This window comes from Glycine soja, chromosome 11 (genome assembly GCF_004193775.1).
Source record: "Glycine soja cultivar W05 chromosome 11, ASM419377v2, whole genome shotgun sequence".
NCBI classification, from domain to species: Eukaryota; Viridiplantae; Streptophyta; class Magnoliopsida; order Fabales; family Fabaceae; genus Glycine; species Glycine soja.
The window spans coordinates 36801022-36817579 of record NC_041012.1 but is presented as its reverse complement, the minus strand read 5'-3'; the positions used below and the strand labels follow the sequence as shown (position 1 = coordinate 36817579).

At 30.7% G+C, this 16558-nt stretch overlaps 3 protein-coding genes across 3 annotated transcripts; 2 read left to right on the top strand and 1 right to left on the bottom strand.

The window, feature by feature from the left end:
* The first annotated feature begins 2782 nt into the window (after positions 1-2782).
* Positions 2783-5401, top strand: LOC114372856 (40S ribosomal protein S6-like). The gene is made up of 6 exons (XM_028330398.1): positions 2783-2943; positions 3024-3088; positions 3621-3678; positions 3784-3892; positions 4202-4474; positions 4955-5401. Exons 1-6 carry the CDS (start codon positions 2938-2940, stop codon positions 5191-5193), a joined length of 750 nt encoding a protein of 249 aa, XP_028186199.1. The 5' UTR covers positions 2783-2937; the 3' UTR covers positions 5194-5401.
* A 949-nt stretch (positions 5402-6350) lies between these two features.
* On the bottom strand, positions 6351-8012 carry LOC114374871 (uncharacterized protein C6G9.01c-like). Its single transcript, XM_028332589.1, has 2 exons — positions 7901-8012; positions 6351-7073 (listed from the first exon to the last, which is right to left on the bottom strand). Exon 2 carries the CDS (start codon positions 7055-7057, stop codon positions 6677-6679), a length of 381 nt encoding a protein of 126 aa, XP_028188390.1. The 5' UTR covers positions 7058-7073; positions 7901-8012; the 3' UTR covers positions 6351-6676.
* Positions 8013-9325: 1313 nt separating this feature from the next.
* Positions 9326-11339, top strand: LOC114375744 (dof zinc finger protein DOF1.4-like). Its single transcript, XM_028333590.1, has one exon. It carries the CDS (start codon positions 10198-10200, stop codon positions 11179-11181), a length of 984 nt encoding a protein of 327 aa, XP_028189391.1. The 5' UTR covers positions 9326-10197; the 3' UTR covers positions 11182-11339.
* Positions 11340-16558: the final 5219 nt, after the last annotated feature.

The window sequence follows — 16558 nt, the reverse complement described above, 5'->3', positions numbered from 1 at the left end:
CGTCATTCGATCTAGATGCTTCCGATACATCGACCCTAGTAATGCCTTCGTAGAGGTCTAGCGGCATGCACATGGTGACCTTTTATGATAGTCTTCAGTAGTAATAGCCTCAACAACAAATGGAAAATGCTTATAAATCCAACACTACACATATTTTAAAAACAAAAAAAAAAATATCAAATCAATACATAAAAAAAAACTAAATCAAATTCAATTACAATTACCTGTAATAGTGTGATATATTCAGTAGTTGTCTATCGTTGCTCTTAGAAGCATCATTCAAATTATTGTGCATATGCATAAGGGCGACAACTCCCCATGCGTAGCTTCCACTCTAGCTAAGGTCTCGAAAGGCCTCCAAGAACACCACATTCACGCGTGTTGCACTCTTGTTAGCAAAAAGAGTGCAACCTAGCAAATGCAGTAGATAAGCTCGAGCTACTACAATCTAGTGTTCGACATCACATTTGCTACGATAAATGTCTCGTAGCCATGATAGTTGTACATATGCCCCATGACACTGTACTGTCTCAGCTTTGGCTTCATCGACACTAACTTCAAGTAATTTCACTAACATCAACACCTCTTCGTCGACATGAAGAGTCTCGAAGCTATGGAAGGTGCCTGTGATGGGTAGATGAAGCAAAGAGGCCACATCATCGAGGGTGATGGTGACCTCTCCTACTGGAAGATGGAAACTGTTAGTTTCCTTATGTCACCTCTTTGCAAAAGCCGATATAAGTCCCCGATCGCCAGTGTCCAATGAACATGTGATCAGAGGACTTAATCTTGTGGTAACAACTAACCCTTCAATCTCAATAGCTGGCCTCCCGAATTTATGAACCTTCCTTCCGTGGAAGGATAACTTCAATTCAAGACGTTCCTAAAAAAAGTTTAAATAATTTTAACAATCTTAACAATAATAACAAATACTTATTGAAATATAATTTATTTAAAATTATAAATACCTCTCCATGTCAAACAATGACTGCAACATGATCAACATAGGCAAGTTAGAATTGATATGTCACGCGGCCTGTCTAGAAAACCATGGGCATCAAAAGCTACTTCTTTAGGTTGTTGGAAGATCTCTTCAGTTGCGTCATCCACGTGATGAACATCCTTAGCAACAACGGCAGTTTCCCGTTGCCTACGGCAGATGTTGTGGGCCTTTATCGCTAGGGAGCTTCATCTGAATCATAGTTATCTTCTCTCCTAGGACTCTTCCTATAACTTTGCCTAAAATACAACCTAAATCTCTAGTTCTAACCATAATATGCAAATTTGAACATACATGCAAATTTACGTCAAAATTCAAACAACACTTCAATCAATTACCTTACAATCATTCATAAATAAAAAAATTATTATATATATATATATATATATATTCAAATTTTATTTTAAATTAATTTTATGTAATGAATTAACTTCTTTATTAAAAAGCAACTTAAAAAAACACTATAATTAATTAATTACATAAAAAAACTATTATATAATAATTATAAATATATTTATAATTAAAAATAAAACAATAAAATTTTCAAAACAAAAATGAAAATAATCTATTTTTTATTAAAATATATTAAATATTTAAAAACAACATTCTAAATAATATATTTATAATTAAAAAAATAAAATAACTATTTAAAAACATAGTTCAAAACGACATATTTTAATTAAAACAATAATAACTATTTGAAAACATAATTCAAAATAATCTATTTTTGATTAAAAAATTACTTTTTCAAAACAAAATTCAAAATAATATGTTTATAATTAATAAACAACAACTATTTCAAAAAAAATCATAATAATATATTTATAATTAAAATAAACAATAGCTATTTAAAAACAAAAATAAAATTAATATATTTACAATTAAAAAAATTAACTATTTAAAAAAATAATTCAAAATAATCTATTTTTATTTTAAAAAGAAACAATAGCTATTTAAAAACAAAAATAAAATTAATATATTTACATAAAAAATTGGTTTAAAGAAATAAATTAAAATAATATTTTTTTATTTAAAAAGGAAGCAATAGCTATTTAAAAACAAAAATAAAATTAATATATTTACAATTAAAAAGATAACTATTTAAAAATATAATTCAAAATAATTTATTTTTATTTTAAAAAGTAACAATAGCTATTTAAAAAAAGAAAATTAATATATTTACAATTAAAAATTTACTATTTGAAAACATAATTCAAAATAATCTATTTTTATTTAAAAAATAAACAATAACTATTTAAAAACAAAAAAACAAAATAATATATTTATATTTAATAAAAAAATAAGTATTTAAAAAAAATCAAAATAATAATTTTTATAAATAAAAAATATTTATTATTAAAAAAATAAATAAAATTAATTTATTAATAATTAAAAAAAAAACATACAGATTATTTAATCCGTATAACTCGATAATCCGTATGTTATATAAATTTCAAAGAAGACGAAACAATGAAACCCTGCCTTGATGGCAGAAATGACACGACGATGGTGGAGACATCCTCAAAATCGACAATGAAAGCAACGAAAAGCGACGACGCGATACAAGCCAAAGAAGATGATGGAAGAAGATGAGACGAAAGAAGATGACAATAGGATACGGATGAAGAAGAAGAGGGAGAATTTTTAAAATTTAAATAAAGAACATTTTTACCCCTTCACTTAAATTATTGGATGCACAAGCAAGGTACACCTAAGCAACACCGTTCATTCACCCAACGAGTTTTACATTAGCCCAATGAAATATTTTTTTTTTGTCTATTGAAATGGGGGTGCACAGGAAGCAAATGTGAGCATAAAAGCACAAAACGGGTAAAGCCCTAACCCTTTTTGTCGTTACTTAGTTTACCGTATGTTATTATAGTTTCCAAAGGCACGCAGCGAGTTTAGGCGCGGCGGGATCATCACGAGATTGCAAAATGAAGGTGTTGTCTCTGAACCCTAATTGCTTCCGTGTTTGGATTTTTGTGTGTTTGTCGCTGAAACATGTTCGGTTTTGCTGCAGTTCAACATTGCAAATCCCACCACTGGGTGCCAGAAGAAGCTGGAAATCGATGACGACCTGAAGCTGTAATCATTTCACTTTCTCTGCAATTTTCATTTGTATTACTCTTCTGATTGTGTGTCGTGTGTTGTGCTTAGAGGAAAAACCGTTGCTTTTTAAGTGGGGATGCTCAGAAACGAAGCTTTACTTCAGTGTTGCTTTGTGCTGTGTTTGGGACTCCTTATTGATTACGATTTCGAATTTGCCAAAGGGATTTTGAGTTTAATCGTTGCTATCTTAGGGTTGTCTTTTTTTTCTATTAAAGTTTGTTAGCTTTATGATTAACCTGACACATAAAGCTGTAGTGCAATCATGTTAGTTGCTTCTCCATAGATTTGCTGATATGCGTGCATAATGAACATTATGTCTTAGTTGACTTGATATTCTTGGGAATTTGAATTTTACTATTACTCTGTGTAGTTACTATGGGGAGTTAGTTTCTTTTGGTGGAATTTTATGTGACATGTTATTCTTTTTTTTTATTAATTGGAAAATGTTAGTTGTTAGTATTGTTAGTTTGTTAATCTGTTATTGTATTCTATTGTTCTATATTTGCAGTCGGGCATTTTGGGACAAGAGGATCTCCCAGGAGGTCCTTGGTGACGCCCTGGGTGAGGTATGTTTGTTAGCTGGAAATCTTATTATATCAATGTCAGTTGTTCCTATTTTAGGTGGAGCTTTAATTACTGATCTATTAACCTATATAACTTTGCTACTGAAGGAGTTTAAAGGATATGTTTTCAAAATCACTGGTGGGTGTGACAAACAAGGATTCCCAATGAAGCAGGGAGTGTTGACCCCTGGTCGTGTTCGACTCTTGCTCCATAGAGGTAGGATTGTTTTACTGCCTCAATGTATTGTTGTTTTGGTTTATAAATATCATGATTATAATTGATTGCTGTTGATGGCATTGATACAACTGCCGTGTTCTACATTTGTCTGTGGCCTTGATAATTTTAGAAGGGTTTCCTGTTTCTATACTGGCTTCTTTTGTGACTTCTTATTTTATGTGTGTTGTTATTGGAGAATGCCTATGTCTATATGCAATGACCTTTAGCTTTCACTAGAAACCTATTTATGCAAGATTCTCATAGCCATGCTTGTTTGCAGTCTTGTTAATCTTTTTTGCATTTGAGCAGGAACTCCTTGTTTCCGTGGATATGGAAGGCGCAATGGAGAGCGTAGAAGGAAATCTGTTCGTGGGTGCATTGTCAGCCCAGACCTCTCTGTTTTGAACTTGGTAATTGTGAAAAAGGGTGAGAGTGACTTGCCCGGTCTCACTGATGTTGAGAAGCCAAGGATGAGGGGTCCAAAGAGAGCATCCAAAATCCGTAAGCTGTTCAACCTGTCCAAGGAGGACGATGTGAGAAAGTATGTTAACACATACCGTCGAACCTTTATAACAAAAGCTGGTAAGTTTCTGAGGTCCACAAATTCTCTATCTGTCTATGTATTTTGAGCAGATGGAGAAAATATATTTGGTTAATGAAAATCAATTATGAAAACTTCCTATTTCCAAGTTTGTATTTATTCATCTGTTTGATGGATATTCTTATAACATAATTGTATTTTCTGTTGTGGACATGTATTTTTTTAAATTTTTTTTTTCAGTGAGAGAAAAACTTGACTTTTACTATAGTGTTGCTTTACCTCAGTCCTTGGAATACTTATCAATTTAACATTTTTTTCTAATTAGAAACAATCTCCTTGTACAGTTCCAAATATGAAACCAAGTAATGCATGCTTATGATATGGTCTGATAGAGGATCTATTTGAATAAAAGAATTGTTTTACACTTTTACTCAACATTTATGGACTCTTTGTGGACATCCAATTAATTTGGTCATGATTAGTGGTGAATTATAGTCTGAGTAATGAATAATTGTTTGCAGGGAAAAAAGTGAGCAAAGCTCCAAAGATTCAACGATTGGTCACTCCTTTGACACTCCAAAGGAAACGAGCAAGGATTGCCGACAAGAAGAAGAGAATTGCTAAGGCAAAATCAGAAGCAGCAGAGTATCAAAAACTCCTTGCTTCCAGATTGAAGGAGCAGAGAGATCGCCGGAGTGAGAGCTTGGCTAAACGGAGATCCAAACTTTCCAGTGCTGCAAAACCAACTGTCTCAGCATAGGTTGCTTTCTGGTAGAGATATGGCGAAGTTTAAACTTCACCCTAGTTTTTGGTAGTCTTGTTTGAGGGTGATTATGATAAACATTTATGGTTTTTCACTTTAAATACATTTGAGTTCATTTAAGTATTTTGCAAATTTTTGAGAGTTCAATCGAATCGAATTGATGTGTTGTTGGCTTCTATAAAGTTGCATAATACTTTTCATTTTATGCTCGCCGTGATTAACATGAACAAGCCTCGTAAGCTTGTAGGGTGCAATGTATATGTTTTTTCACCCAGGAAAATTGCACAAATCGAAAGGTAGATGCAGATTCTAAATATGATCTCAATTTTTTTTACGGAAATCTCGAATTAAATCTTGTAACAGTAAAAAACTAAAAAGAATTGTAGTTTTACGTTAGGACTGGTTCTAACATGCTGCAGCTTGAAATTGGTGTATGCGTTACTAGTTTTTTTATTGTATGACTCGTCTAATGATTTAGAGCTGAGACTGAATTAAGTAATTTTAATCATTGTTTAAAATTATCAGTTGATGTTTTAACATCATAATTTCATGATTTGGTATGTAAACGAATATGCAATATCAAATTTATTATTTTCTCAATAACTGAGGTTGCTAATCTTACTCTTGTGAGTTTCACTTTGGAGTTATTATTTTTAACAATAACAGTGCTAAAAAATAGCTATGGCTATTAATTATTTTTAGTTACCGATTGGTTAGTAAGCTGGTACGTTCTAAAATCTATACATTTTAGTCCTTATTAAATAATTAAATAATGTTTTAGAATTTATATTTAGAATGTTTTTTATTTTGTAATAGGCGAAAACCTGAAAGGATATGATGAAATATCACATTTAATATGGATTAGATGATTCGTATATAGTAATCATATTCAAAGTGACCAGCAAATCAACAGTATGTGAGACCTTCAATTCAATGGAGTGGTAAAACCAGACTTATGAATTTACAAAAAATAATAATATCAACTCAACTATCAATGTTTCAACTTTCAAGCAAAAAATAAAGATGTTAGGCAATTTATGGGTGGTATGAATCGTAACAAGAGAATAAAAAAGGATATCAAATTCATAAAGTTGGGTTTGCTTTGGTTAAACATGAGAAAATGCCAAGATTTAAATATATAACAGACAAAATTCTAGCACCCAGAAGTACACTTCCCCCCGTTTGCAATAAATTTCTCAAAAATGCTGCCATGAGTGCAATGCTTAAAACAATTGTGTTACATGGGAAGCAGATCAATTGCTGCAAAGTTCTACCTGAAATCACCTGAGGAATCATATCTAGATCTAAAGAATTCAAGCTTAGCACATGATAACTCAAGCCATTTTTGGTCCAACTATAAATATAATAAAGGAAAAAAACTATGCCCCTAGCTTACAAAACCAAGACTGTAAGTGACAATCACAACACTGTCAATCACCACAGCAAGGAATAAAGTGCATATAACATTATACAGTTACAATCAAAAGCAACAAGAGCAATCAAATGGGCAGAGAGGCGTATTTCCAGCATCTGCATTACTAATACCTAACTCCTCTTCGGTGTAGACAGTAAGTCCATCCTCTGTTTTCTTTCTTGGTCGAGAAGGCAGGTCTACAAACTTGCCATTATCTGACTGATTCCTCTTCAGATTCTTCTTTTTCTTCTTCGTTTTGTCAGTCTTTTTAGTTACTTCACCAGATTTTCCAGTCTTTTCCATTTCAGATTTCTTCCTCTTTTTCCCAGCAGCAAATATTTCATCAATTTCATTACTTGCTTTTTTGGGTGTAGATGAAGATCTCTCCTCTTCTGCAACAGTATTCTCTTGTAACTGAGTTGGTGTCTTTTTAGAACTCTTCGTCATTGGAGTGAAAAGAAAGCTGCATATCATGTTACAACCTTTGTGAGTACTGAAATATTCAACAAACACAAAGAAGAAAAGCACTTGCAGAAAGAAGATTAAGACCAGCTGGCTAAGATTTGAAAGCACAGTAGCTAGGTCCAGCATTTTTTCATTTCAGATTTAGATTCTCTCATTTTGGATATTCATAAAGGGGCAAAAAATTAATGGATACATTTTATGCCATCTATCTGAAGGCTTACAATACAAAGAAGAAAATAAAGAACCTAACTAAAACCCGCAATATCAGAAAAGTAAGAATGAAAACAAAAAAAAAATGAAAAAAAATAAAGTAAAGAATTAAAATCAACAAGAACTTATTCTTCCCTCAGTGAGCCCACTACAAATTTTGACCCAATATCACTTAAACACAAATCTAACTCAAGCCAAGCCTATGTTCCAACAAACCCATTACCCCTTTAATTTAATAGACCAATCTGAATTTCTGCAGAATTGAAGAGCAAAGCATCTGGTAGCAGAAGCCGGCCCCAAAAGTTAACATATTCATAAGGAATAGGATCTTTGCCGTAGCAGCAGATATACAATTCAAAAAGAGAACCAAAGTTATAAAGAATCACATGTTCATTCAGTGTACGTTATAATATATAATTAGGATGAACTCTCTTCTCTTGTGCAACGCATAATCACATTAAGTTGCATTGCTATCACTATCAGAGACAAATGCTATATTTATATGAAACAATTCGAAATTGCAAAACCCCCAGCTTCACTCAACAGGAAAAAAAATCAACAAAATAGAGAATCAGCTTAATCGTTTTCAAACTAGTAGAAAAATAAAACACTTACTGTATGAAGTATGAATCGAGCACGAGCAGGGGTGAGAAATCGAAATGTGTTTGTTTTATGCGTTGTTATGTTTAGGTTTTTGTTTCCGCGATTCAGCACAGTGGAAAACATGACACGAGTGAGTTAGTGTTTGTACCGGGCCAGCCCAAAATAACCGAGTCATCCTCGGCCCGAACATTATTAATTTATTTTTAAAAAAATAATTAGGATTAAGGCTAAATTAAGTATTTGGACTTTTAAAATTTAAATAATATTAACTAAATATAATGGGTGATATTTAAATAAAAATAAAATGACTATTAAAAATATGAATCTCTCTCTAAATATAATTTTTCATATATTTAGATGTTTATGGTTAATGCACCTGCATTAAGAAATAGTTAATTAAATATAACTTTGGACTAACAACTCCTTATTTAATAGTATCTCATTAGTAATTATAAATTATTTCCTCTGGTTGTTAATATGAGAGACCGTTTAGAAAGAATTGATAGTTTTTGTTCTTTTAAGATATTTTACAATTTTTATGAAATATTTTTTTTCATTGTTTGTCATTCTTAAATACTCTAAATATTTGTGTTTTTTTATTGATAATAATGAATAATACTCTCTTAGACTTTAATAATTTTACATCATTCTTAATACTTTAATGATTATTAATAAGGATAAAATTGGTACATTAGTAACATTTTTAAAAAAAAATTCCAATTAAATCAAAATTTACCTATTATTGGTATGTTTAATTTTGTTTTAAGTGTCTTATAGTAAGGACAGAAGATATCATATTATAAATTTTTACTTATCTCAACAATAATAACTCTATCAATGAAGTCTAACCTAGTTGGTTAAATAAAATATGTAAGTTGTTATAAATTTCTTATTAGTCTTTAATTTTTACACTCATAGTAACTATTAAATAAGGATATACTTAAAAAAATAAATAAATTAAGACTTCAAAATTTTAAAACATCCATTGTTTTAAAATAAAAAGAAGACTAAAACATACAAATATATGAAAAAATAGGAATTATTATTTTACAAAAAAATATTAAATAAAAATAAATGTATTAAATATTTACAAAAAAAGGATAAAATTTGAGAATGCTATAAAAGATTTAGAATTATTTCTATCGTCTTAATAAATTAATTTATTTCTATCTCTTTCTTTTTTTTAGGAATCCAAGATATTTTTTTGGTTGAAACACTTTAGATCCATTTAAGAAACTATCTTTTCCTAATAGGTGTTTTTCTACACACAAATACTTGAAATGAACTCTGAACTCAAATGGTGGGTATAATGATTTAAGATTTCCTTATGTTTACGGTTATGAGAATAATTTATTTAATGAGATAATTGGTATGTAAAATTTTCTATAAATAATTAAGAAACACATGTCTTCTCTCACTTGGGAAAAAGAATGGAACTCGTAACCTGACTACATGATTAAGAGATAATTAAGGTTATACGGCATTGCCAAAAGCCAACCATGTCACACAAGTCTGGTATTTACTTCTCTTGTTGTTTGCTCCTTGTACCGGCTGTTACTTCATTCTGAGCCAGAGCTGATAGAGAAAGATCAACCGTGTGAAATAAGTTTCAGGTTGTCTTTGTTCCCCTTCTCTTTGTATCGTTTCCCTCACAAACCTTACCACTTTTTCAGTGCATTATTTCTATTCCATTTTCATGTTCTCTGAGTTGGTCAGAGAAGACACTCCACAGTCCACCCCCATTTATTTTGTTTACACTTTTACCATAATCTGTCATCTCTCTCTCTCATCAAACTCGTAAATCCAAGCTCCCACTTAAAACTCTCTCCCCAAGATTGAGACCCTTCATTTTTTGGACTTTGCACACTTTTCACATCAATCCCCCATCACCCATATTTGCAGAAACACCAAGTTTCCCTCCTCTCACCTTTTCTCATTTGGTATGTTCAGTTCTTCAATCCTCTTAAATTTATTGATCCTAGATTGCGAGAATCCACTTATTAGATTTCTAACAAGATCCGATCCTGGTGAATTAATTCCATCACATAGTTTCAGATATGCTCATAATGTTTTAATTTTAATAAAATCTCAGATATGATTTCCTTGCCTTTTGAGTTTATTGTGGGTATAGGCAGTAAAAAAACATGCACAAAGTATAGAAGAATCTCAAAGACAATGGACACGTGGAGCCATTACACAGCCCCCCGAAATCTGAAACACATACAAGCTTTTAAAATTCGAATCCAATCCACCAACCTTGTTTCATAGGACACATATATAAATACAAACCAAATTATAACCCCATCCACATGATAAAAAAAACAAACACACACTACACTAAGTTCAGATCACAGAGAGACAAAGATATGGAACAAGAGGGAGAAAAAGGGAGAGAGGAGAAAAGACAAATTCAACAACAGCAACCTCCTCCTCAGCAGCATCAGAAATGTCCACGCTGCGATTCCATGAACACCAAGTTCTGCTACTTCAACAACTATAGCCTCTCGCAGCCTCGTCATTTCTGCAAAGCGTGTAAAAGGTACTGGACACTCGGTGGAACCTTCAGGAACATACCCGTTGGTGGCGGTTCCCGCAAAGTGAAGCGTGGCAAAACAAATTCTCCATCTTCTTCTTCTTCTTCTTCTTCTTGTTCAAATTTGCTCTCACAGCCACAGCAGAATCTGTTGATGAGGCCTTCTCCACCACCACTCACTACTAATACTATGGTTCAGTCAACTAGTCCTTATTATTATAATCTTGGTGTTGGTGGAAATGGGTATCTCTCTTTTCATTCTTCTCTGAACAACAACACACCATCACAGCCTTCCGATCAGTATCTGAAAGTTGGTGGTGGTGATCATGTTGCTGGTTCTTCTAATATTTCTCCTCTTGTGTCTGGCTTCAATAACGCTGCTAGTTATTCGCTTCCACCGCGATTCCACCACCAGCAGCAGCAACAATCTATGCATTCTGCACAACAACAACAACAACGTTTGATTAACATTCCATCAAACATGGCTAGTAGTAGCAGTGATGTTTCTCATTCTGGTGTTCGCCCGCAAAGCTTGATCAACAATGTTTCAACAAGTACAGACCATAATGTTTCAACAAGTACAAACCATAGGGCTATTACTACTTCTGATGCTTCTTTGTGGAGTGCTGCTACTATCAACGCCACTTCCATCGGTGGAAACTCTGATCAGAACAATGTCGTCAAAGGGAGTTCTTCTTCTTCTTCTTCTTTGGTCCCAAATCTTTGGCTTCATCGCCCTGGGTTTGGTCCTCCTCAATAATTTTGCAGCACTAGCACCCTTAAAATGAAGAGATAGAGAATGATTAATATATTTTGTCTTGTCACCACCTTCATGTGTTAGATTTCCTTCTACTATCATAATAAGGTAGCCAATATTATTTCAGTTTTTAGTTAATTTATTAGCAGGAGTTTTGGAGAGATTCTGAATTCACCACGTTTCTCTTCTTCCTTCTTTCTTTATTCATTAAGTTAATTTTATAACTTCAAAATATGTTTTTAATTAGTTATCTAGTTTATTGATGGAAGAGGATTTTATTTTATATTCTGGTATTCGATCTAAACGGAGCATTAGCAACCATAGCCATTTTGTTTCTTGGGTAACAATTAGAGACTTTCTGTGTTGGGTTAGGTTTAATTTGGAAATTAACTTCACATATAATTTGGTTAAATATATATGTAGTCAAAAGCTAAAGTTTGCGAGCCCTTTTGCTTTTTTCTTCCAATCCTCAATCTTATTCAAAGCAAACTAGTGTTTAACACCGATCTTTAACAAAGATATTTTTTTATTAAATTTTACTTATTTTTCGATAGAATTTTGAGTTAGTTAAAATTTTTTAATGACTAAAATATTAAGATAAAAAAAAACTAGTGTTCAACATAAGTATGATAGAAAAGTAGATTGCTATTAACTAACGAGGATTAAGGCGACTTAAGTGCTGAAGCCATTCATAAAAAAGATGTGAAATCTTCGTTTAAAAAGTTGATGTAAAAGCTGGTTCCCCATTAATTGTGCATGTGGGGTGACTAAATCACTTTTGCTTTATTTGTAGGCCGAGAATCTAAATGCTTAACTTTAATTCCTTTTTTATTCGAAACAAAATCGTGTGCTGCTCAGTGCTGAATATTGTGTTCCAAGCATACTTTCACAGCAGAAATGCTGAATGCCAGTTTTTTTTTTATTTTATTTTATTAAAGTTATACTTTTTATAATATTAATATTTTTTTTTCGTTAGATAACTAATTAAATCACATATTTATTTACAAAATGTTGTATTGAAATAAAGGACAACTAATGGCGCAGTATATATATATATATATATATATATATATAAGGATCAATTCAATCTAAACTAACTTAATTATATTAAATTTAAATTTCTTATAATCAAATTTGTTTGATAATAAAAATAAAATAAAATAGACTGAATTTATTTATTTTTCATTAAAACTAAATCAAAACTTTTATTCTTTTAACACTAAATTCTCACTTATTTACATAATCAAATACTAAAAAGATCATTTACTCTTATTTTTACTTAATCTAAATAATAATTTAAAGATAAATTAAAAACATTTATTTAAATATTACACTTATGAATAAATTATTCTATTAATTATTATTTAATTTGGTTCCTCTACTTAGAATGTTCAATTTGATCATTTAATTTTTAAAAAAAATAATTCAATATTGTTGTTTTGTCTAATTTCATTAATGTTTTTAGTGTCAATTAATAAAACACCAAAAATAAAGTATGAATGGATATTGGTATCCATGAATTACTAATGAAAATACCTTTTAAAAAATTTATGTTTCTTTTGACGAAAATATCTTGGCATTTGTTGAGATTTATAATGGAAACACATTATCAATACATGTCTAAAGAATATCTTGTCTAAACATATCCTATGAAAATATGTTTTCATTTGATATCTAGACAAAATTTTGTCAAGATATATAAGTAATATTACAAAAACACATTTTTTATGTGTATTTTGACAAAATGTTGTCAAGATCCACAATGAAAAGACAATTACCTTATGTATATTGATAAGATTTTGTCAAAGAAATATGATAAGAACATATTCTCATTATACATCTCCACAAATCTTGTCCCAAACAAAATATATTTTCATTGTATATATTGACAAAATCTTGGCCATCTTTTGCTGAAGTATACAACAAAATATAATTTCATTATATATCTTAACAAAATATATACATTGTGGAAATACATTTTTGTTGGGTATCTTGATAAGATGTTGTCAAGATATATAATATAAGTATGTTTTCATTGTGTTTTGATATTTTCATCAAGAAACAAAGTTCTGAAAATATGGGGGGTTTAAATAGAAATTCTAGGGTGCAAATAATAATGCCCATCAATCAGAATGAAAACGAGATGGCTTTTTAAGACGAGACAAAAATACTCTATACACGATCATTACAGCAAATATTCATATATAACAACTGTTTTCATTTTTTTTTTCTTATAAGAGTTTTATTTAAACGTTTTATTATCAAACTCATGCAAAAATATAAAAAATTGTAAATGATTTTAGTAGATTAAGAGGCTAATATTTTATGCATTTAACTATTTTAAGAAAACCATTTTCATTAAGATATTTTTTTTTACAGAATTTTAAGATATATTTAAAAAATATAAAAAAATCATTTAATGTTTTTTAAAAAAAAATTAAAAAATATTTTTTTGATAACTTTTTCCCCAAATTTAAAAATAATTTTGAAAAAAGTTATATCATAAAATTTTTTTATTTCTAAATTTAAATAAATGTACCCTATAAGTATCATTATTCTTGTTTTGGACTCATTCTAGGCAGGACTACTTGGCCTGTAGTCCACAGTAACCTAATCGTCTTTCTCACTAATTTAGTGTTATATTATAAATAAATAAAAAGGTATTTCATGACTTCAGATACATTTTATGCCTCATTAATGACCTCCTATACTTTTTTAGGTGTACAGATTTCTTCCCCGAATTCTATTAGAGCTCCACCACTCCATTTAGTGGGTCCTTCCACCAATCCACCGTGCATACACGGTTCAAGTGTGGAACCTTAGAAAAAAAACTCAAAAAAGTGTGAATATTTTCCTCAGTAAGAATAGAGGTTAGAACTTGAACTTGAGTTCACGTTCTCTGCTCGATCTACAACCTCTCTACTTGTCTGCTGGAGCAAATTTCGTTGACAAATTGAATTCCAAGTTGAAGATAGGCAAAGAGTTCTTACCCAAGGAATTGAGCTTAATATAATTTCGTAAGTTCTAACTAAAATTGTAGGAATGAATTGTATATAAGAGTGAGTTTAATTACGTAGCATGAAAAAGGAGTTCGTATCCTAGTCTTTTGTTTTTTTTATTCTTTTTGAATAAAGGATGCTTAAAGGCTTTCATTCATAATCAAATGTTAATACGACTCAGAATCGAATAAAAAATATGTTGATTAGCGTTAAATTTAGACACCCTTACTAAATAACGGACAATTTGATTTGTTTGTCGACGAGGGAACTGTATATTTGATCAGCGCATCTCCCAACTCATTATTTCTATTGCTTTATTTTCAAATAAAACATTCTCAACTATTTGCTTGATCAAGTAATTTGAATTGGTATTAGTTGGTACTTACATAATTCTTTGTTAAATGACAACTATTTATCAAACGTTTATATTTTTTAAAATTTTTTATACCCCAATATAACTCTGAATGAAATTAGACCCAATTCTTTTAAATAAGATTTCAATTTCGAGTTTTGTAAATGAAAAATATGATTGAAAAGAGATATTCTACTTAAAGTGATTAACTAGATCTTTTTGACAAAGATTAGTCATTAACAAAATTGATAGATATTTCACACAAATATTATAGTGACAAAAAAAAATATAAACACATCTTTCAAGGAAGACTTAAACATCATTGTAAAAGATTAGTTCCTATCCCCGCTAGATACATCACCCATTGTTATTTGAAGAAAGAGAAATATTTTGAACTTTGAAGTATTTTTTTTACGATTATAATAAACATTAAGTGTGTCTGGTCGGTTATGAGGAAAGAAATGAATGTAATTTTTTTTAGAAAAAAGGGAGAAGAAAGCATCAAGGATGAGAGTTTAATTCACTTGATTGAATAAGATACATGAATAATTATAATAAATTTTTTTACTTTTGATTCCGGAATAAAAAAAAGACTAAGAGCAATATCCTAATTATATATTGACACCTTGGCCTCAAGCAACCCATGCTACCACCCCACCTAAATTTATTCAAGAAAGAAACAAACACAAAACCACATGGGGGACTACACCAAGACTCATGTCAAGGAAAAACAAACCTATAATGGGGAGCCCTCTAAAATTACAGGCAAATGAGAGGAGCAAAACGCAAGAACATCATCCTGTCAAAAAAATCTACCCATTAGCTAGAGTGAAATGAAGGTAATAGAATGAAATGAAAGAGAGGAAATATTTAAATGAAAGTTGTCTGATACATGAGAAATAAAGATATGAGATTCACATGAATAAATAATAATTTTGGTACTTGAATAGGTAAATTGATGATAATTTAGTTTATAAAAAAATAAAAAATTCTAATTTAATTCTTGAATGTATAAAAATATAATAATTTTATTCTTTCAAAAACTAAATCAAAATTTTCATAAAATGATTATTTATTCTTAAAAATTCATATAATTCTACACAACCAAACACATTACACTTCTACATAACTCTCTTTCTTCTCTTTTTTTCATGCATGGTAACTAAAGAAGGGGTAAAGGAGACAAGTAATTTGAATTTATCATTGTAATATGGCACCACACACATCCGCAACTGCATACGAGATTCACACTGATTTTGATACTGACTACTGAGAGCATGTAAGCTATGTCTTAACTTTAAAGGCTTTTCAGACACGTTCTGACATTCAGCCTTAAATTAAATGGAGAAATAAGTCCTAAATTTGAGAACGTGAATTTTCTCGGACACTAGACTTTTGAATTGGGTTAGGGTGCTGGATTTGTATAGAGGCAAAGATTCTAATACTGATTACTTTAATTTGGTAGCTAAAAAAAAACAAAATTTATACATTAGCGTTAGATAATTTGGACGTTCATTTCACGTTGTCTTTTTTTCCCTACAAAATATGAGGGTGGAAATTAAATTTTTCATGTTTGTTAAGAGGTTATATTTAATGTAGTGTCTAGTTCGAAACTTCACACTAGCTATTTATTACTTGGTTCTAGACACACCTGAAATGATAAATAGACACGAAATGTCCCCTATCACTAAAGGACAACAACATATGAGTCCGAGTCCTGCTTACATTCCTATTGTGCGCTACAGATTTTAGCCAGACTTCATAGCCCACTTACAGTTATACATCATTTCAGCATGGTTTGGTAGTATTTAACATGACTTGTCCTTTATAATTGACACATTTATTTTATTTTATTTTCAAAAGATAGCAAAATTATTTTTAGGACCAAAGTAATTGCCAATAGAGAAGAACCACAAAGCCAATTACACATAACCCAAACCAACCCCACATACATTAATCACCCAATTCAAGTAATAATTAATCAACCCCAATAATAATTCTCCTACTTTGCCATATTCCCAAACAAATG

Bases quoted from the DNA above. Each gene is read 5' to 3' on its own strand.
- LOC114372856 (XM_028330398.1), top strand. The intron at 3,089-3,620 runs GTAATCATTTCA...CTATATTTGCAG, and splicing joins ATCGATGACGACCTGAAGCT to TCGGGCATTTTGGGACAAGA. The intron at 3,679-3,783 runs GTATGTTTGTTA...TTGCTACTGAAG, and splicing joins TTGGTGACGCCCTGGGTGAG to GAGTTTAAAGGATATGTTTT.
- LOC114374871 (XM_028332589.1), bottom strand. From the start codon at position 7,057: ATGACGAAGAGTTCTAAAAAGACACCAACTCAGTTACAAGAGAATACT.
- LOC114375744 (XM_028333590.1), top strand. From the start codon at position 10,198: ATGATAAAAAAAACAAACACACACTACACTAAGTTCAGATCACAGAGA.